The sequence below is a fragment of the Cetorhinus maximus genome, chromosome 15 (genome assembly GCF_964194155.1).
Source record: "Cetorhinus maximus chromosome 15, sCetMax3.hap1.1, whole genome shotgun sequence".
Lineage (NCBI taxonomy): Eukaryota > Metazoa > Chordata > Chondrichthyes > Lamniformes > Cetorhinidae > Cetorhinus > Cetorhinus maximus.
The window spans coordinates 68215726-68239157 of NC_135893.1; the positions used below are offsets into that span (position 1 = coordinate 68215726).

At 42.5% G+C, this 23432-nt stretch overlaps 1 protein-coding gene across 1 annotated transcript in view; it reads right to left on the bottom strand.

The window, feature by feature from the left end:
- card11 (caspase recruitment domain family, member 11) overlaps positions 1–23432 on the bottom strand; it is a 225828-nt gene that overhangs the window by 47639 nt on the left and 154757 nt on the right. Inside the window, exons 9-13 of the mRNA XM_078558591.1 lie at positions 17240–17419; positions 13682–13730; positions 9180–9259; positions 2448–2560; positions 731–751 (exon numbers count right to left, since the gene is read on the bottom strand). Coding sequence (XP_078414717.1) covers positions 731–751; positions 2448–2560; positions 9180–9259; positions 13682–13730; positions 17240–17419 — 443 coding nt within the window. The remainder of the gene's footprint in view (positions 1–730; positions 752–2447; positions 2561–9179; positions 9260–13681; positions 13731–17239; positions 17420–23432) is intronic.

Sequence of the window (23432 nt, forward strand, 5' to 3'; positions counted from 1 at the left end):
CTGATATATATTACAGGTAGCACTTGCAAAATATTGTACAGCAATAAAGGCCTCACAATGTTTTCTTTAGTAAGAAAGATTCTTGTTCCTTTGTCTAATCATAAGAATCAGAACAAATTACAGCTCTTTCCTGCTGCATATTGAGCTCATCTCACTCAGTTTACAGGCACCATGGAGACAAATGAATTGACTTTAACATCTGGTGGCATAAAAACAAATCATCTTTCACACAGGTACATAGCCTCAAAAGGAGAGATGGTGCAGGGGAGATGGGATCATAACAACTGCAATGATTTTGAGGTCAGCCATCATGGCTTTTCAGGTCCCAGCAAGCCCCATCGCCCGACTTTGGTCTGCAGGTTACAAGCTGCAGATCTGTGCAGTTCCCAGCTTCAGGCCGAGGATGGTGGCACTCCCCAGTTCCCAGCTCAGTCCTTTCCCTGCCAAGTCAGCCAAATATTGCATTCTACTCAAACCCTCACCTCGTTCTGATCCCTGTCCACCCTCCCTGCAACAAGCAGGCCAGACCTTACCTCTGCCACTGCATAGGCTGGACACCCAGGTTTATAGGGCATAAAGGCCTTTATGAAGATACAACTAATGTGAGAACCTTCACGAAAAGAATTAAACATTCAAGAGCGCAGCATGGCACAAAACACAAGAGATAGAGACAAACATTTGCGATAGGCAATTCAGGTTACAAAACCAAGGCAGCTTCATGATAAATTACCTGTATTTCTTCAAATGAGCACTGGGGAAGGGGAAAAAAATCAACATAAGATCAGATGATTAAACAAATGATGACAATATAGTCATTACTCAAAATGAAAGATCATCAATTTTTAAATGAACAAGAGGCGCAGTGGGTTAGTGTCCTATGCTTTTGCACGTGAAAATTGAGTTTGAATTCAGATGGGTTGCATGTTCCCTCACCACTGCCTATCAGGATCCTACTTGAATTGAACGTGGACAGTCTCAGTTCATTTGTGTAAGACACTAACTCACAGTTCAGTACAATGCATCTCTAAATTGGCATTCAATGGGGTGTCACATTGGAGCTGTGAAAGCAGCTCATTCAGCTTAAGTGAAAGACACATTGTTGAGGTGAGTAAGAGAGCATTCATCTGCATCTAACCATGCTGCATGAGCCTCAAGAGTTCTTGATCCCGACACAGGATGACAAAAAAAATGGGTAGAGCGTTTCATTCCCTAACCTTGACAACTGTAATATTCATTACAATTACAGTGAAAAAAAAATCTCATTACAGATTGAATGGTCAGAAATAAATATGAGCATAAATACAAAATCTAATTATTATTTAATATTGTGCACTTGGCGATGAAAACCAAACACAATAATTCACTGACAGGAAATAGTGAAGAGACAACCACACACATCTACATGAATTTTCAACAGAACAATGTACCCTAACCTGACAGTGAAATTCAGCTTGCAACCAAGCTCAGTGAACAGTCCTAAAGCTTCAGTGCATAATGAGATCAAACATCTACAGTTAACAGGGATTAATAAAAAGGCAGATCAATGAAAATATACATTCTCAGGCCAAATCTGAGGGAAAGGTTGCCATTTCCTTTACAGCTTTTAATGATGCCAATGGTCTCCTGAAGAGCAGTGTTTTGGGTAGTAACTGGCTCTTAAATCCACTTAATTACTGCTCAAAGCTTAGGAAAATAATCTACTGTAGCAGGCCAGTGTAGGCACATTCATTAATTCTGTCAAGTCATTTCTAAAAAATATCATTTAGTACACCTGGGAGAAAGGTCTAGGTCCTCAGTGCAGGATACTACCAAGACTGAAATGTTAAGAGAAACATTGAGGTAAGACAAGATTTAGGAATCAGGTGACATGCAGCTTGGATTTAAAAGTGGTTGGTTGTAGAGTGAAGTGTAACTGTGGGAAGTCAGGGGTTCCACAGTTTGAATTATATGTGGAAGGGATGATTCAGAGAGGTGAGGAGTTCTATGGTTGCATTAAGGTTTTGTGAAAGAAAGCTCATTTGCAATGATCTGAGAAAACAAAGGGGTTGGAAAAGGGAAGATTAAGTAATACTCAAAAGAGCATGAAGCGTGAGAAAGATGGAGTAAGTATGGCAAAGTGCAAAGTGCAAGAATTAAACAGGGTCTTGTAAGCTTTTTGGGAAGCTAGAACATCCCTTTAAGATTAGTAGACTCTTTGGCAAGTGTCAAAGCAATCCAAGATGGTATACAGTTGTGGTACCAGCTCTATTTGTATGTTGTGAGGATACTTAGTGGCCTGTCTCGTTTATGGCTTATGGTCCTCCTTACAATCGTAGTAACTGTAATTGAATGTGATTTGTCACGTGTGGCAGTAGTGCACTGGTACCGTTTAGCAGGGACAATTTGTATAAAATTATGATGCCCTTCGATATCACTTGCCACCTACCTAATAGTGGCATGTGTCTTACCTTCTGTGTGGCATCTCCCGGTCTTCTTCTCTAGTCCTCCGTAGAATTGAATCATTGCAAGGTGGTTCAGGAGTAGTTGACATGACACTGGGGAATCGGGGTCTCAATGTTTGCTGTAAGACAAAGAACAGGCTCTGAAAATTCTCTGAATTGCACTGTTCAATCATGAATGAGTCATTGTTGCTAGAAGGCTGTGTGGTCTTTCTTTTTAATAAAATGTTTGTTCTTTTCATTGCATTGGTTAAGAACACTTGGCTAATGGGAACATTTTCTTAAAGGAATTATTTCTGGCCAGTGGTTAAATACATTGTTTGTTCTGGTATAACAATAATGACTTGCACTTTAAGATAATATGTCCCAAAGTGGTAATAAGTCAACAGACCAGGAAGGTCTAAGGTTTGATGTCTAGCTGTTTTGTTTTTGGCATGTTAGCTAATCACAGATAGGTTAAAGTGGCAGTATTACAGTTGGAAATGTTTCCAGGATACTGAGAAGATAAGTAATTCGCAAGACCTCTTGACCCTGGTCATTTACCATAGACTTCCCTGCTAGAAAGTGTTTGTGTGTAGATGTCAGGCTCATCTCTTGTGCCCCTTGACCAAATATCCTGCTGACACTCCAAGCAGACACAATGAAGAATGAACATTTGGGGGGAGATATTGAGGATACAATGAAAATGTGCCACATAGACACATGGATAGTATGTTGCCAGTGAGTACATATGCTGACATTTTCTTTAACTGGGACAGGCAGGGCTCAATCTGAAATATTCTAGGCCAAATATGGATATAGAATGAATTAATTTGAAATGGACCAATTCAGATCATTTCAAAATCTTGATTGAGTGAGATTCCCATGTCTTCACCAATGACTGAAGTGGGTACATCTTCACATCATATGCGCTCTGCCCGAAGGCAGGTCCTTGGCTCATAGTAGTCTTTCCATGTCCCTCTCACTTGTGCCAGTCTTTTAATTTGCCAATAAATTCCTTCAATTTTCAAGCCTGCCAATGTTGATTTTCTTTTTCTCTTTTTCCTTGAATTTTTCCCTCCATAATGTCTCCTACAAGTCTGTTTCCTCTTAAGATGTGCCCTATCGAGACTTTCTGGGAGATATTTAATATGGCCTGTAAGAGGGGAAATGTGGCAGGTGGGGGCACTTAATTAGGCGAAAGCCAATATCTTGATTTCCTGACATTGGGTTGGGTTTGTGAGATAAAGTGGGTGGCATGTCAGCGGCAGAGCGGCCAACCTGCTGCCTGGCGGCGGGATTCTGTTTACCATTCATTTGCATACCATGAACACCATTAATTGGGAAGCACACCAAATGAAGCCCTACCTTCAAGATTAAGTCAGTGGCACACAGGAAACTTATGAGGAAGTTATGTTTCCTCATAAATTAAAGATGGCATGCACCAGGTGAGATTGTTCAACCTTTGGATCTGAGGTGAAGTTTTGTCTTTGCCTAACCCAGGGGAGAGGACCAGGGGAAGATTTATGCTCCAGTAGCAGAAAGGATGATGGTGGGTGGAAGGTATGGTGCTTGGGTCCTCAATTAGTGCGGTGGTTGGGTTGGCAAGAGGGTGGAGCTAGTGCTTGGGTCCTCAAGTGGCAGCACAAGGCACTGGCACATTTGGGGGGGGGCGGGGGTGGAAAGAAGGTGTCTGTAGGGAGCCAGGCTCTGGCCTATAAGGTGCAGCTCTTCATTGCAGAGGCCTCATCCTGTCTGTCCAAGGGCGGCAGCTGCACCACACATGGTAGGTCAACAGTCGGGGAACGGACCTTGAGTTTGAAGCAGGGCATGTCCAAATGCAGGGGAGGCAGGTCAATGGTCTCTGATGGAGGGTCAAGGGAAAGTGAAGGCAGGTGAAAGGTGATGGAAGAAGGCTCCAGGATAAGACTGGGAGGGTTGAGGATGAGAGATGGAAGGTTGAGGGTCAATGGCTGTGAATCAGTGCTGACGGTTAGATGCCCCAGGATGATTGGGAGAAGGAGCAAGGTAAGGTTGAGGGAATGGGGGTGGGGGAGGGGGGGGTCAAGGGAGATGGGAGGAAGCTCGAGGGTGACAGGGGGAGGGTGGAGCTGGATGGGCTCCAGCTGTAGGGTCACAGTGTTAATGTCCATCAACATGGCTGCTAAGAAGCTGCTACCTTCCTGGAGATCAGGTCCTGCTTGGAAACTTACCTCACAGGTGATTAGGTTGTTGTGGGAGGCCACTGTGGGATGGGAGGGGTTCTGGGCGTGGCTATGGGAGTGTCATGCATTTCCATTGGTGAACTGCAGCTGCTCTAGGAATGAAGGCCATGTCAACAGAGGTGCTCATATTATTGCCTGCCTTCTTCACACAGTTCACTTTGTGGATTTACCATGGGACTCACATGCCCAATCTTTTTTTTGCATCCTCAGGTGTTGGAGGAGAGGATTCAGCAGAGGAGTTGCACAACAACATAGGCCACAAGGCCATTGGCTGGTGTCAGCCGAGGGGAAGGAAGGTCAGGAGGAACCTAACCAGGGCTGACTTCATTGCTGAAGAGAATTGGCACGGCAGCACATGTTCAGAACGCACACCAACTACCTCCAGATGTCTGAGCTTTCTTGGGAAGTGGTTACTGACCTGTGCACGCTTCTGCAACAAGACCTGCAGCCACATGATTTTGGAAGGAACCCCATTCCAGTCACTCTCAAGATAACTGCAACCATAAACTTCTATGCTATTGGCTCATTTCAGGGCTCCACAAGAGACAGGTGTGACATTTCCCAGGCTGCAACATGTAGGTGCAACACAGGAGGTGACCAATGCCCTGTTCAACGGCCAACGAATTCATCAGATTCTCAACAAATGCTGATGGCCCAGGCCACTTGAGCAATTGGCTTAGTGGCCATCGTGTGGTTCCCACAGGTACAGAATGTAATTGACCACACAGGCCTGGCCACTGGGGCTCCCTGGGAACAGCCAGCTGCGTTTTGTAAATCGGAAGGGGGTTCAGGTTCAAGTCGTCTGTGATCACCAGAAAAGAATTATGTAGATGTGTGCTTGTTCCCAGGGAGCTCCCATGACACATAAATCTTAAGGAACTCCCAGCTGCCACAGCTATTCGACGTCCGTGCCCAAGCACAGGGTTGGATCCTGGGTGACAAGAGCTATCCCCTCAGAGCATGGCTCATGACACCAGTGTGTCATCCCAAAGCCCTGCAGCACTGCAGACTGCTCTATAAGGGCAATCACAAAGCACATCATTAGATTGCTCAAATGCATTTCTGATACCTTGACTGGTCCGGTGGAGCTTTAGAGCAACAGTGGGTGTCCAGGAAATGTCATCATCTGCTGTGCCTTGCACAACATGGCAATGGAAAGAGGAGAGGAATGTCCAATCTCGGACATGGAGGAGCTGCTAATCTCCTCAGATGAGGATGATGGGGAGGAATATGAGGAGGAGGACAGAGGTCTCACAGCAGCTCTGCAGATGACAAGCCATGCAGACATGTGCCAGGGCTGTCAGGGGCAACCTCATCTTCAATTGTTCCAACCATGAGTGATGCACCTACCTGACCATCATTTCCTCACCTGCAAAACTATGCCTGCTCCGATTGTGCGCCCATCTCTATTAGTCTCCATCCAGAGCTACCTCACTACACATGTCCTTTACCCCCTCGAATACCAAGGGGAGTAGACTGTTTCTCACATAGGATGAAAAAAGATGATTCCCCCCAAGGATATCAGCTTTGCACTGGCACTCAAGCCAATGAAACTATCACAAGCCATCTCCCTGCTCCTTGCACACATTGTCAAGGCCAGGATTGCATGAACAGCACATCACTTCTCGTGCTCATCTGTGACCTCAGCCAATCTGCTTGGCATGCCACTTATGGAGAGACCAGCAGATACTGCATGTTCAAGTATGTCGCATTGCTTTGAGAATGCAAATCACGGTACACACATTACCATCCAATAGAGACCTCTAACACACACTCTAACCACATTGTTGCCTACACAACGATGTCCTTCAGCCCCCTTCATTCAGCAACAACTGCCAAACATGAAGCATGACGGTGCAATATGCCCTTTGAAGCAAGGTGTCCCAACAATGCATATAATGCACACAACAGTCAAGTGAACAAAATATATTGCAATGTCTATATAAACATACATACCATAACAGTGCCTCAGCAGCTGTGCCACAACCGTGCCCGCAATACTTCTTAATTTTTCTTTTATGAACACAATGCCTTGGTGTGACCTCAACATCAGCAGCTGATGTGGAGGCAGGCTGCTGAGAGTGGTCCCCCACTGCATAATTGTACGTGGGACATATGCCTGCTGCATGCACTTATAATCTGAATTGTGATTGCATGTGTGGCAGTTCCTGATGCATAAGTGGAAGCGGCGCCCACTTCCTGTCCTGCTGTCAGGGTCCTTATTAAATTTCATCCTCTGTCTGTTCCTAATCATGTTCAAAAATATACTTTTTGTTCATTCAAGCTCCACAGCACTTCGTTATTTGTTATTTTTTCTGTCCAGCTGATCCTTTCCATTCTCCTCCAAACCCACATTTCAAAGTTGTTTAGCAAGTCCGTCTCCTCTTTCCATAAGGTCCAACAGCACTCCAAATCAAGCTCTTTACAAGTCGCTTGTTGAATTGTTTATTAGGCTTTCCAGTTATCAGCTGTCTCTTCTTACCAAATATATCCTTTCCTATTGCTATCCTTGTTCTTATTTCTTTGTTGCACCTTCCATTTGCAGATATTATGCTTCCTAAATACTTGAATTCTTGTACCTGTTCTAGCTACTTTCCTTCTATGCATATATGAACAAGGCAATGGTGAACCACCACTGAAAATAGCCAAGAAAACGACTCAGGATGGCATCAGCACAAATAAACATAAACAGTGTAGACAGGAGCTCCTGTCAAAGGCCAAGTGATGTTGTGCTCGGCAAGGGAGGTAGCAAGCACAGAAGAAATATTACAAGAATTAGTCGAAAGACTAGTAACAGCAGGCTTAACGTTTGGAATGAAAGTGAGCATTGGCAACACTAAAGTGAAATGGATTCTGAAACAATTTTTCTCGAGAGATAGCTACTGTGACTAATGATTCAAGTCCATGGTAACCATCAGACAAAGCAGCTGGCTAAAATTTAACTTTCTAGTTCAAGTTGAGATCTCATGGTTCAGAGAATCATTTCAAATTAAATACATTGTTATCATCATTTCATCCATTCCATTTACCTCCCACTTTCAGTTGTTCTCTTCCAACTTTTAATGCTCCGTAGTTGTTACTCACAATAATTTGTATAAGCAAAGTCACCAGATAAGACACGAGCACTGACCCTGCCTACATAAGGGGACATTGGTAATAGCTCCCATTTAGATTTATGCACTACACATTCCTGACAGTAAATAAAACGGCTCTATTTGATTTGCAAAGTGGCTTCACTTCCACTCCAAGCTCATCAAATTGGTTGCCAAAGCACTTGGTGAAGTCAGCAATGTTTATTTTGGATCACTATGACAACAGAAATGCTTGCATTATGCAGTTTTTATATAGAAGTTCATCTCTCCATTTGCCCTCTCTGTTCATAATAAAACATAATACAGATGGAAAAGAACCTTGAGGTCAAAACAGAGGAAGAAAATGGTAAAGCAAAGAGTGGAGAATATAAATGAATTGTCATTGTAAAGCAACTATTAATTGCTTGTCAGCTTTGACTGTTGCCCATTTTCATAGACTGCCTGAGGGTGCTTTCTTGTGATTCACATAAACTAGAACAGAAACTATCAAGTAAGTAATAAAAAAATAATCCTGGCCTTTCTGTATACTTGATTATTCTTGGTGTCATAATGCCAACAATAAAGGATTAGCTTAATATAGCCAAAAGCCTACTTAGTTATCCTTGAGTACTGAGAAATATTTTGAAAAAAATATGCACATCTTTTCTGTCTCATCTGCAGAGAAACTGTTAGCTTTTGCAAATTTTAAAAACTAAATATTGCAAAAGAAAGAACCTGCATTTCAATAGCACCTTTCATGATCTCAGGACATCCCAAAGTACTTTACCGCTAATGAAGTACTTCTTCGAAGTGCTGTTACAGTGATAATGTAGGACTTATTTTCCTTACACCAATTTGTGAAGGGTCTTAGGACAAGTTGTACGATAAAGACTCTATATAAAAATATATTACTGTTCTCTATTGTTTTGACTCTTGGGGCCAGCATTATATTTGTTTTGTTGGTGGTTGATCTGCAATATTTGGGTGTGCTGAATGTATAGTCAGCTAAAACTGCTTAACCTCTTCCAACTTCATCCTTAGCAATTTTAACACCAAGTTAGCACTACCTTATATTTCTTCATATTTACCAGCAATTTCCTCGACACTTTCCTGATTGGCTGGCATAATTTTGGTGGAAGATTACGGAAGCTCCAGTTTACGTGGTGTTTCTGGCATTCCTGAGGGGAATTTTCAGTGACTGAATTCTTTCTGTGGTTTACAGGCTTTATTGAGCTTTATGTATTATGCTTGGGCTGCCTCATCAAACTTCACTGCCACTAAACAGCCAAGATGAGACACGGACGAATGTTTTTCATTCAATATTTTTTTTCTGACACTTCAATCAGAACATTTCGCAAATCATTGTATCTTTGTTTCTGATGCCAGAATAATTCTCAAAGCGTTAACATGGCAGACAAGTAAAATACGCCTAGAGAGGGTTATAAATAGCTGTCAAAGTTACTTACCATTGTACTCAGAGGATCACAGCCATTAATGGAATTAGGAGTTTCCATCTTGGTGCTGCTGACATCTGACAAATCTTCATCTAAATACATTGGAGGATGAGGAGTTCAAAAGTCAGTAACGTAAGACAATAGGTATCATGTATCTGTTAATGTATCGGAAAACTCATAATAGTCGTCAAGAGGAGAGAGCACAAATTGCAACCTGCCACCATTCTTTTCATCTCAATCCATTATGTCATCACGCCGCTCATTTTAAAAAGTAATAAAAGCATAAAATAAAATAAAAGCATAATATAGGTTGAAAAGAAATTTTGTGTGTACAATAAACACATGAGAAGCATCTTTATGAAGCAAAAAATAACTTTCAGAATGTTGGGCAGATTTCATCAGGTTATGAAGCAAAACATGCCAACTTCCCATCCTCTATAGATTACAATGTACATCTAAATAGCTTGTTAGGAAAGTCATTATAAATACTTCAATAGACATTCCTCAAATTTTAAATTAATTAGTGGAGGCTCAATAGCCTGAACTTTAATCACAATGTATTGTTTTCAACATTTTGTCATTATGTCCACACTCTTGAAGGGCCTCTGAAATAATTTAGGGTGATTACATTCTTAAAGCCAATGTTTTGAAGAAGTGAGGGTTAAAGGGGCACAGTCTTCACAAAGATATACTCGGCAAAATTGATTTTTAAATGTCTGCTTCAATATCATTTATAACCTTGTGTTGCATGTCTGCATACAAATGGAGTCAGTCTTCCCAATTTATTTTCCAAAGCCAGTGCCCCTTTAAAGCAGCTCACTCTATAATTAAAATTACAAACACTAGCTATTTGATGCATGGACCTTGACTGAACAATCTGTGCTAATTTATTTTTTCCTTCCAGTGGTTCCTTTTAAAAGAGTAATCTATTTTGCTGCTCCGATCTCTTGCTAACATTTCCATGGCTACCATTTGGAATCAGATTTTCAGCTAGTCTATCCCAGTATTCATTTAATGTAGCACCTAAAACTTTCTAAACGAAATGGATTCTGGTGCTGGAGACTGCTACAGAGGAATACCGAATGTGCTTTCGTTTAAGATATGAGTAATGCTGGATTTAAGCAGGTTTCTCCAAAATTCCTGAGAGTGGAAATAAAAAGAAAGATATGCAAACAATAGCAATTGACAACAAAAAAATCCAATAAGGAATTCAGCAGTAACTGCTTTACCCAGAATGTGGTTAGGATGTGGACCTCACAAACACATAGACTGGTTGAGACGAATAGTATAGGCGGGAAGAACATGGAGAGACAACATAAAGTAAGGGGTGCAACTCTAAATGGTGTGCAGGAGCAGAGGGACCTGGGCGTATATATGCATAAGTCATAAAAGGTGACAGGACAATTGGAGAGAGCAGTTAATAGAGCATACAGTATCCTAGGCTTTATTAATAGGGGCATAGAGTACAATAAACAAGGAGGCTATGCTGAAATTGTATATGACATGAGTTAGGCCTCAGCTGGTGTACTGTGTACAGTTCTGCATGCCACACTTTAGGATAGATGTGAACGCATTGAGAGAGTGCGGAAGAGATTTACAAGAATGGTTTCAGGGATGAGGAATTTCAGCCATGAAGACAGATTGGAGAACTTGGGACTGTTCTCCTTGGAGAGAAGGCTAAGAGGAGATTTGATAGAGGTGTTCAAAATCATGAGGGGGCTGGACAGAGTAGATAGGGAGAAACCGTTCCTGGTTTTAAAAGGGTCAAGAATGACAGGGTACAGATTTAAAGGGATTTGCAAAAGAAGCAAATGCGATGTGAGAAAAAATATTTTCCCACAGCGAGTGGTTCAGGTGTGGAATGTACTGCCTGGAAGTGTGGTGGAGGCAGGTTCAACTGAGGCATTCAAGAGGGCATTAGGTGATTATCTAAATATAAACAATGTGTAGGGTAACAGGGAAAAGGCGGGAGAGTGCACTGAGTCATAATGCTCATTCAAAGAGCCGGTGCAGACACGATGGGCCGAATGGCCTCCTTCTGCACAAACGATTCTGTGATTCTGGGAATAAAAGGAAGCAAGATAATTTTCTCCAATTAAATATCATGAGGATCAAAGCCATTGTCTTTGGTCCCTGTTACAAACTGATTCCTAACCACCAACTCCACCCCTCTTGCTGGCAACTGGCTGACACTGAATCAGATTGTTGTGAGCATTGGTGTCACAATTGACCTCATGATGAGCCTGTGACCACATATTGTGCTATCACTAAGGCCACCTATTTTGACCTGCATAACATTGCCCAACTCCATCCCTGCCTCAGCTCATCTGCTGCTGAAACCATCAGCGATGCCTTTGTTACCTCTAGACTTGATTATTTCAATGCACTCCTGGCCAGCCTCTGACATTCTACCCTCCATAAACTTGCAGTCATCCCAAACACTGCTGCCCATGTCCTTACCTGTACCAAATCCCATACACCCATCATTCTTGTGCTAACTGACCTACTTTGGTTCTCACTTAAACAATCGCTCAATTTTAAAATTCTCATCCCTGTTTTTCAATCCCTCCCTGGCCTTGCACCTCCCTGTCTCTGTGATCTCTTCCAGCCCCATAAACTTCTGAGATATCTGCATTCCTTGAATTCTGGCTCCTTGAATATCTCCAATTTTAACTGCTCCATCATTGGAAGCCATGCTTTCAGCTACTGAAGTCCCAAGCTCTAGAATTCCCTCCTTAAACCTCTCTGTCTCTTTTTCTCTTTCCTCTTTTATGATACTCCATAAAACCTCTCTTTAACCAAGCTTTTGGTCATGTGCCCAAATATTTCCTGATGTGGTTCAGTATCAAATTTTGCTTTATAATGCTCCTCAGTAGCGCCTGGAGACATTTTAATACATTAAAGATACTATATAAATACAAGAAGAAGGTCTTGTGGTGCAGTGGGGAGCATCCCTGCCTCTGAGCCAGAAGCTTTGGGTTCAAATCCCACTCCAAGACTTGATGGCCAAGGAAGGTGCATTCATAATACGGCCAAACAGGTTGAGTATCAACTTGTAATTCCTTCAAACATATGCAATGGCAGGCAGTAAGAGTGGGAGAGATTCCTGGTCAGCCATATGATGGAAAGAATGTTGGAGCATCTCCCATCACTATCCATAGCTCCAGGCTACAACATGCATGTGTAAGTGTATGTTGCCACAGCAACTCAGACTCCCTCAGGGAGAGCTGTTTAGCTCAGTTGTTTGGACAGCCAATGGAAATCAGATTGGTGCCAACAGCATGGGGTTTGAGTCCTGCTCCAGCTGGGCTGGATTTGCGACCTGACCCCTTGCCCCACCCTTAGGAGAGGGTATGGCACTGTGGGTTGGACTTGCTTTTAGGCAGAGAACTCAAGAAGAAAATAAATACAACTTGTTGTTGCTGCAAGTGAGAAAGGAACAGAAGGGTACAATAGATGAAGATGGGTGGGAGGAGGTTCATGGGAAGCATAAACTATAGCATAGACCAGTTGGGCCAAATGGCCTGTATTACTGTGCTGTAAACTCAATGTAAAAAAAAATGGTAGATTTTCACAGGAAGTGAATCACCACCTGTGGAGAGAAAAGGCAAGTTAATGTTTCAGGCATAACCTTTCTTCAGGCTTGGCTTTGTTTGTGCTTTGAAGCATGGTTCTGCAAAATGGACTCCCAAAACTCCCTTTTCTGAAAATCAGTGTTAAACAAGAGACGAAACAGATACAGTGCGATTTATACAACAGTCAAAAAGCAATATTACCTCCCAGGTGCCCAAAGTGAAAGCATGCTCTGTATTAGCATTCACATCCTTCATTTACCAATAGTGCAAGCTTAGTGACCCAGAACTTCCACACATTAAGCATTCATACACTTGCATTTGATGATGCAAATTTCAAAGCTTAAATCATGATACAGTGCATCTGAAATGGATATCTTAAGCATGTGTAGAAATCCAAGCTTGTTATTTTTTAACTGTTTCCTATGAGCTTCTAATGATGTGGCAGAGCAGAAAAACCCAGATGTAAAACAAAGGTACTAGTTTTTTACAAACATACGAACATCTGAATTTGTCAGGCAGGCAAGGACCAGTTGGTCCATCAAGCCAACATGAGGGCCAGAGCATCATTACTAAACACTTCTCACCCACCTCCCATAGCCATGTAATTTCCTGGGAGAGGCAAAAACAGAAATAACCCAGGGTGAGTAAGGGGGGAAAAAAACTCTGGAAAATTCCTTTCCTCAAACAATCAAAACCAGTCCAGGAGATCACATGGACTAAGTGTTTCATCTGCTTCATAAGTGCCTGGGTTTATGCATTAAGCTTTATCACAAAGCACATCTTCTAATGATAATGTCACTCTGCACAGTTCATGCATCCTATCTCATTTTACTGGTTGAGAGCCTAAGAGCCTAATAGGTTCAGTATGAGTGGCTTTTTGCTGGAAGCCCAATAAAACAGATCTTCAAATCGGAAAGTTTGTTTGTTGTGTCTACATACCTTGATAATCTTGTTGTCTGGGGAAAGTGCATGGAGACTTTGGCCTTCCCTAAATTTGATAAATAGTAATAAAAAAAAGTAAAACAGGATATTTTACATTAAAAATAAATCTTGTGCAATATGCACACGTCTTTAATAGGCTTCACTGAAATATTCAACATTAAAACGCCTTTAAAATAAGGAAAAACAGATCGCAATGTGTGCACCATGGAAAACACTTGCTCACTTGCATGTGCATGTCCCAAATGGTGCAATTATTTGGCAGCCTGTCAACAATCAAAACAACATTGGCTTTCCTGGTACTTCTCACGTACAGAAGTCAGAATGTTTTATCCGGTGAAGGACAATGAATGGACTCTGAGCAGCAGGAGAGAAATGCTACAAATGGATTGGGGGAAACAAATGTTATTTAACTGGTTTTTGAATTCTGAAAGAGGGTGGCAAGGAGGAAATTTTAGGGAGGGAGTTCCAAAAGATGGGTGCATAGTCGCTCCAGGAGTCTGGTCATTGGAAAAGGGGGAATGGAGAATTAAAAATAGGCCAATGGTGGAGAAGTGGAGGTCACATCTGGGGAGGCACTGTCAGAATAAATGGCTGAGTCAGGCAGGGACTAAGACAAAGGGATTTGAAGATGATGGTGAAACTCTTAGTCAATTCACTGAGCTTCATGTAACCTGTGGAACTTGGCAAAGACACAGGTAATGGAGATTTAAGCTTTAGTGCAAATAAGAAAAAAGGTTGCAGTATTCTGGCTGATTTGCAATTCACAGAGTGGGGTGGGGATTGAGGAAGGCCCAGTCTGGAGAAGGGTGGAGAAGCTAAACAAAACTAAAGCTGCTGCAAATCTGAAACAAAAATAGGAAAAGCTGGAAGCATTCAGCAGCTGTTGAGAAACCAGACTCATTAGCATTTCAGGTATGGACCCTATAAAAGCTGAAAAGAAATGACAGATGAATAGCTTTTAGAATAAAAATTAGAATATAGAGAAGATAAGAGGGAACACACAGATGACAAGAGGGGATAAATTCTTAAAATGATTAAAAGAAAAATGGGAGCTTTTTTATTTATTCTGTCATGGGATGTGGGCATTGCTGGCTAGGCTAGCATTTATTGTCCATCCCTAATTGCCCTCAAGAAGGTGGTGGTGAGCCACGTTCTTGAACCGCTGCAGCCCATGTGGTGTAGGAACACCCACAGTGCTGTTAGGAAGGGAGTTCCAGGATTATGACCCAGCGACAGTGACGGAACGACGATATATTTCCGAGTTAGGAAGGTGTGTGGGTTGGAGGGGAACTTGGAGGTGATGGTGTTCCCATGTGTCTGCTCCCCTTGTCCTTCTAGGTGGTAGAGGTCACAGGTTTGGAAGGTGCTGTTGAAGAAGCCTTGCTGAGTTGCTGCAGTGCATCCTGTAGATGGCACAAACTGCTGCCACTGTGCATGGGTGATGAAGGGAATGGATGTTGAAGGTGGTGAAAGAAGTGCCAATCAACTGGGCTGCTTTGTCCTGAATGCTGTCAAGCTTCTTGAATGTTACTGGAGCTGTACTCATCCAGGCAAGCGGAGAGTGTTCCATCACACTCTTGACATGTGCCTTGTAGATGGTGGACAGGCTCTGGGGAGTCAGGAGCGCAGGTTTCCCAGCCTCTGATCAGCCCTTGCAGGTGCAATATTTATATGGTTGGTCCAGTTCAGTTTCTGGTCAATGGTAACCCTCAGGATGTTGATAGTGGGGGATTCAGCAATGGTAATTCCATTGAATGTCATGGGGAGATGGTTAGATTTTCTCTTGTTGGAGATAGTCATTGCCTGGCACTTGTGTGGTATAAATGTTACTTGCTGCTTATCAGCTCAAGCCTGAATGTTATCCAGGTTTTGCTGAAAATGGACGTGGACAGCTTTAGCATCTGAAAAGTCATGAATGGTGCTGAACATTGTGCAATCATCAGTGAACATCGCCACCTTTGACCTTATGATGGAAGGAAGGTCATTGATGAAGCAGCTGGAGATGGTTGGACCTAGGACACTACCCTGAGGAACTTGTGCAATGATGTCTTGGGACTGAAATAATTGACCTCCAACAACCAAAACCATCTTTCTTTGTGCTCGGTATGACTCCAACCAGTGGAGAGTTTTCCCCCTGATTCCCATTGACTCCAGCTTTGCTAGGGCTTCTTAATGTCACAGTTGGTCAAATGCTGTCTTGATATCAAGGACAAGACACCTCTGGAGTTCAATTATTTGTCCATGTTTGGACCAAGGCTGTAATGAGGTCAGATGGTTAATGGCTGACATTATATTCACATATGGGTAATTGGGAAACTCTTCTGAGTTACCAACAGTCACAGATTGCAACTCTTTTCGAGTACAATCGCAGTTCTTGGTTTCCAGGAGTGGGACATGAACCCACAACCCTCTGATTCAAAGGCGAAGGTGTTATGAACTGAGCCACAGCTGACACCAAGATAGGTTAGGAAGATGCATAGGAAATTAAAAACTTTGAGGGGCACAGAGATCATATGAATAACTGATGTGGGGGTACCTTTTTAGTCAGATGTCATGATCAAACACATTATATTTAGGCTTATAAAGCATATCTAATACAATGATTGAAATAAACATGCTGTTGATAATTTTGACTTTGGGCAACCGAGTAAAACAAGCGATACCAATTCAGACACCCATTATAATCTCTCTCAATTTGCATATCTATTGGAAGTCAATGGAAATTGCTCATTTTACACCATCATGCAAAGTCAAAATGACCCACTCCAAGTGTAAAAGGAATGAATGAAACACTGGTGTGATTTTTTTCCAGCAACTTGAAATTGAGTATGTGCCACGACACATTCCAGCTCTGGCAAGCTCCAGCACGGAGCAGCAGTGTGTGTGTGTTTGTGATCACAAATAGTCCCATGTAGTAATTTTCCTATTTTAATCATGTTGCCCTGGAGGGCAGTCAAGTGGAGGTTGAGGAGTTTCCTTTCAAGGAATAAGGGGAAACTGGTTTACTGACGTCAGGGACAGCCCAGAAGCTGATCTCCACCCTACGGACTTCACCAGAGAAAATGTGTGGCACAGGAAGAGTACAAAAGAATGAAGAAAATTCTAAAGTAAACGAGAAGATAAAGGACACCAGTATAATCAGAAGTGGCTTAGATTACACCATTGCATCACCTCACACTGTCTCTATTGATCTTGGACATTGTACTATAGTCCAGTCTTGTTTTTAGATCACGGTTATGGCTTAGTCCCAAGTTGATAGATACTAATCAGTGCAAATTAGGGCCAGCACTGTGCTGTGTGGCCACATTCAGCAAAGACTGAATTGAATTTACTTGGACTCCTTTCACATCAGCAGTAAGTCAAACACACAACCAGTCATTATATCACTGTCCCTCATCCTTCAAAAAATGATTCATATCTTAATGTAGCAAGAGCTTTGAACACTTCAGCTTACAACATACAGGAGATCTTCAGTCTGCATCAAAAAGTAGGGCATTTCACTTGAACCTTCAACCAAATAACTTTTGCTAATCTTATAAATTAACAGTTACATACAATTCCGTAAACTTTAAGATTTGGTCTCCGTCTTAGTCGTGGCTCCTGCACAAAAAATTCATTGTCTTCAGGAGATTCCTCTGATGTTGATGAACTCTCCTGCTCCTGTCCATTCCTCTTCTGACAGGATTGGCAGAAAGTCTGAGAGATAATGGTGGCTGGAATATTCCGTGGGAGGCTCTGTATAAGTAGACAGAAAGAGTGAAATTTACATTGATCTATTCCTCCTCAAAGACATTTTCCCTTTGGGACCTCATCCCACGTGTGGATAAGGTTTCATGCTTTTTCTGAAGCTCGCCAGGACTCCCGGCCTGCCCGCCAATCTTAAAGTTGGACGGGCAGGAACTTTAACTCGTGCAACTAGTTTTTAAATGGCCTCATTGACCATTGACCGGTCGGCAGGGCGCACAGCTGATTCGGCTGTGCCCCCGCCGACCTGAAAATTGAAATGACGCAGGGTGTTGTTGGGAGTTCCGCCCGACATCATCCTGCATCATTTTACGCGTCGGCGTGCGGGTCCCCCCAAACCCCCACCACGCTCGCCGACCGGTTAATCCTGTCCAATGTTAAAGTAGTGTGAATGTTTGGAGTTGGATGGATTATGAATAATTCAAGGATGTCCATAGAAGTAATATGAATTTCCATGGATGATTGTAAATGAAAATGAAAGATCATTCACAGGAGTGAATGTGTGACTGGAGGATCTGATGTCAACTTTGTAAGTTCTGGACATTAACTTTCCAAGTGTGCAGCCCTTCAAACTCCATGAAAAGAATTATGAGAGCCAGAATGGGTTTCATGTATTTTTGAGCAAAACAATGTGTAATCTATATGAGGGTAAAACCTTACTGCTTGGGGAACCATGTTGTGCACAAAAAGATCTGCTACATTACAGCAGTAACTAGGCTGCAAAATGGTACTTCATTGGCTGTAAAGTGCTTTGGGATGTTCTGCTGTTATGATAGGTGCTGTATAAATGCAGGTGTCCTTTCCTCCTTTACAGTCAAGAATTTCCAATTTTCTTTTAATCACTTTTGGGATGCGGGTGTCGTTGGCAAGGCCAGCAATTGTTGCCCATCCCTAAATGCCCTCGAGAAGTTGCTGTTGAGCTGCCTTCTTGCACTGCTGCAGTCCATCAGGTGTAGGTGCACCCACTGTGCTGTTTGGTAGGGGGTTCCAGGATTTTGACCCAGTGACAGTGAAGGGATGGTATGCAGCTTGGAGGGGGACTTGCAGGTGGTGGTGTTCCAATGCATCTGCTGCCCTTTCCTTGTAAAGGTTGCAGGTTTGGAAATTGCTGTCAAAGGAGCCTTGATGAGTTGTTGCAGTGCATCTTGTAGATGGTATGCACTGCTGCTACTGCACATCAGTGGAGGGACTGAATGTTTAAGGTAGTAGATGAGGTGCCAATCAAGGAGGCTGGATTGAGACTTTGCCCTGAATCAATTCATATAGGAACCTTATAGACTCCTATCTCACTCTGGTCTTGAGTTGATCCCAGATCTCAGAGATGTAAGTGTAATTTTCTAACGCTCTGGGCCTTCGAAAATCCAATATTAAAAATTGGTTATAGCTTTTGTCATGCCCAGTTAATGCATGTCATTTTATGAACTTTCTGGCAATACTTGAAAAAAAATTTGGACACAAACAAACTGTTAAGATGGCTGCCGCAAATCGTGCGACTTTTGACATTTGGGCTACAGACAGTATCCAGTCTCTGGTGACTGCCTAATTAAACACGGGCATTGGTGAGGGTACCTCATAGCCATTTGTGGAATTCTCACATCTCATTGTTTAAGAATAGGCCAACATCTAAAGACTATAGAGTTTCCAGACTACCTGTCTCCATGTTTCATACTGGACAAAACTCAATAGCCTCTCTCAACTTCCCATTGTATCATGATGGCCTCCCCCATCCAAACTAGGCTGGGTGGGCCTCAGAAGTTTTAGCCCAGTGGTCATGTGATCTAAGCTGTTTTCAGAGACTGCATCTTTATTTCCCCAGGACCTAGCAGATCCATCAGAACCATCAATCATCAGCCAGTCTAAGAACTAAACTCTGAAACTAGCAAGTCATCAAACAGCCAAAATACTTAACCTGTTCCAGTTTCAAAAGTTCACCTGAGAACCAACCTCCTGGATAGTCAACTACAAGAAACCTCACAACCTGCTGCAAACTCTTCACTTTAGAATACTCTCACTTCAACTTTAAATCATCAAATCCATTCAAGAAACCACAGACCTGACACTCGGAAGACCAGAAATTGTAAATCAGAAATGGAATTAACTGTAATCTGTGAAAGTGCACTATCTTCATCTGTATCATGTGCGTGTGTGTGCGTGTGCGTGATGTTGTGTTAATTCAGGGTAAGTGTGTGAGAATAAATAACCTTTTTTATTTTAAATGTACAAAAGCTTCCTCTGAAATATTTAATTGGAATACACACTTGACGGGGAAAAGACATGCCTCTTTCCATTCAAAACATACTGATTACAGGCAGTAAGAGAGCAGATACATTCTGTCCATGATACTTTTGTTAAGGTTTCATCTGAACTAATGTATTGAACAGGAGATCTTGTGGCACAGTGGGTTGTGTCCCTGCCTCTGAGCCAGAAGTTCCGGGTCCAAGTTCCACTCCAAGACTTGATGGCCAAGGAAGGTGCATTCATGATGCAGCCAAACAGGCTGAGCATTAACTTGTAAACCCTTCCAACATGTGCCAATGGCAGGCGGTAAGAGCAGGAGAGATTCCTGGTCAACCATGCGATGGGAAGCATGTTGGAGCTTCTACCATCACAATCCATAGCTCCAGACTATACCATACATGTAAAATTGCATGCTGCCACAGCAATTCGGGCTCCATGGGGGCTGGTAGACTCGATGGCCGGTTGGATCAGATTGGTGCCAAAGCAGGAGGTTTGATTCCTGTTCTAGCTGGGATGGATTTGGGACCTGCCTCCTTACCCTACCCGCGGTGGAGGGTGTGGTACTGTGGGTCAGACCTGCCTTCAGGCAGGAGGACTCAAGGAGAATATATTGAACAAACAAATCCACTGAATATCCTCTCTAAAACACTGGCACTGTGATGTACAGAGGGAATAAAAACAACAAAAATACACTGCATAATATTTTAATCATTTCTGACAATGTTTATTTTTGCAACTCATGCTTGTGTCAATTAAATTTGATATAATTTGGATATAAATCTGACCTGAAATAATATAATAAATGTTCACATGCAAAATAAGCCGCACATTTTGTAAACTAATCTTTTTCTTCGGTGGTTTTACAGATTTTTACATTCTGCTTAGTTTGCAAAATGTATGATTTGTAGCACTGATATCCAACCTAATGTAGTTAGGGCATCCTCAACTTGCAGTTCTCACAGTAACCAGAACTGTCACTGTTGTCAACACTGCAGAAGAGCTGTAGAGTTTGCCATTTAAGTGTGAAGCTAAATGCGAGAGAGGGAGGCAGGGGAATAAAAATGCCATAAACAAAATATATTTATGTATTTTTATTTTATAAAGATATGGGAAACAGAACGCATTGCAGGATAGTAAGGACTGTTCAGTGGATGACCCATCTTTAATAGTTTCTCTAGTGTAATATATCAAATACTAACAATACGAGAGCCAGCTCGATTATGTAAAGTTCTTTTGCTACACCTGAGTTCCAGCTTGTAATTGTTTTAAGTACTCATTTTTCTTTCGACCTCATCAGAGTAATTAAAAGTGGCTCTTTTACTCTTAATATTAAGCAAATTTGAACTGGGAAAGAGGAAGGACAAAGGGTCCAACATAGCCTGGGAACATCAGAGGAGGAGAGAGTGTTTGTCTGAAAGGAGATGGAGTGACATGGGTACAGTGTCTCCGTGAACTGAGTTCAGAGGCGTAGCATGCCCTTGTGACCTGGAGGCAGCGAGGATCGAATATGGGAGAGTAATTGCTAGCGTAACCTTTTGGGCAATCGATGGTCTTGTATATGTCTTGAAAATTAAAAATATCACCTTGTTTTCTCTTCTTTAAAAATTAAAAATCTATTGATTATTAAGATGCAAAACAGCCTAAAACTCACCACTGTTTTGACATGCCATAATCATTATTTTGTGGAACTTTGTTAGCTTCTCTGACCGGGTGACCAAAAGCTTGATCAAAGAGGAAGATTTTGAGCATCTTAATTGAGGAAGGAGTGTTTGAGAAGCAGAGAGGTTTTTGGAGGGTATATGGAGGCTTTTGGCCTAGGCAGATAAAGGCACATTCACCAATGATGGGGAGGCTGAATTTGGGAATGCTCATGAGGTCAGGATTGGTGGAACTCAGAGATCTAGGAAGGCTGTAGGGCTGCAGTAGATCACAGAAAGGGCAAGGCCACAGAAGAATTTCAAAACAAGGATGAAAATGGTAAAATCGAGGCATTGCTTAACTGGGAGGGAACGTAGATCAGTAAGGACAGTGTAAATAATGAGCGGGGCTCGGTGCAAATTATGACACGGGCAGCAGAGCTTTGATTGCCCTAAAATTTGCCAAGGATAGAATGTGGGAGGCTGGCCTGGAGTGCATTAGAACTGTCAAGTCTACAGGTAACAAAGGTATGGATGAGGGTTTCAACAGATGATAAACTGAGGCAAGGGCAGAGCTAAATGATATAATAGGGATGGAGGCAGGTAGTCTTATTGAAGGTGTGCTAGGAAGGTCCTCATGGTTACATGCAGTTTGATTCAGCCTCAGATAGCTGCAAGGGAGAGGGATGGAGTCAATGGTGAGGGAGCGAAAATTGTGGTAGGGACCGAAATATTATCTATCTTTCATATATTTAGTTGCAGGAAATTTCATCCAGTTCCGGATGTCAGACAAGCAGTCTGACAATTTAGACATGGCAAAGGTGACAGGAGAGGTGGTGGTGAGGTAGAGTTGGGTATTGTCAGCATACATGTGGAAACTAATGTTGTGCCTTCTGACGATATATTTGGATCTGCACTTGCGATGCCATGGCATACAAGGCTATGGGCCTAATGCTGGAAAATGGGATTAGAATAGTTAGGTACTTGCTTGACCGACACAGACTCGATGGGCCAAAGGGCCTTTTTCTGTGGTTGAAGACCTCTATGACTCTATGATATCCCGGAGAGATGTAGATGAGAAATAGGAGGTGGGGCCAAGGATCGATCCTTGTGGGACACAAGAAGTAATGGTGTGGGAGCAGGAAGAGAAGCCATCGCAGGTGATTCTCTGGCTATGACCGGATGGATAAGAACAGAACCAGGCAAGTGCAGTCCCACCCAGCTGGACGATAGTGGAGAGGCACTGGAGCAGAATTTAGAGATGTCAAAGGCAGGTGGAGAAGAACAAAGAGGGATAATTTTCCTTTGTGATAGTCACATAGGGTGTATTTTGTGACTTCGATGAGAGATATTCTGGTACTATCAGGAGTGGAAACCTTATTGGAGGGATTCAAACATGAAGTTCTGAGAAAGATGGACATGCATTTGGGAGGCAGCAACACATTCAAGGGTCTTGGAAAGGAAAGGGAAGCTCAAGATGGAGGGGGGGGAGGTAATTTGGTAGGAATAGGATCAAGAGAGCAGGGGGTGGGTCTCATCCATAAGATGAGCCCAAAAAGGCATGAGGGAAGATAGGAGAGAAATTAGAGAAAGATGCAAATTCAGGGTTAGGGCAAGGGGGACCAAAGAGTAAGTGGGCTAGGGGAAGGGAGGGAAGCAGCAAAGGCAACTGAATAGGTGGTCTCGATCATTATAACAAAAAAATTATGAGCTCCTTGCACATTGAAGTTGAGGGTGGAGGATGCAGAGAGGGTATTTTAAGAAGACAGTTTGTGGTGGAAAAGAGAAGCCAGAGGGCATTTTTGCCTTTGATGATCTGTAAATAATGGGCAGTTTTTATGCTTGGAAGCATTGCCTGATAATGTTTTAACATCTGGAATGGTTGAGGTGAACAGTATAGATACATATAAGGGGAAGGAAGATAAGTAGGTGAGAGAGAAAGGAATAGAATATGCTGATGGGGTTACATAAAGTAGGGACGGGAGGAGGGAGAACATCAGCATGGACCAGTTGGGCAGAATGGCCTGTTTCTGTGCCATAATTTCTATGTAATTCTGTGTGAGACAAAATCAGGAGATCAACTGGACTCCCAACAATAATATTCGCTCTTTTTTGACTCATTGGCATTT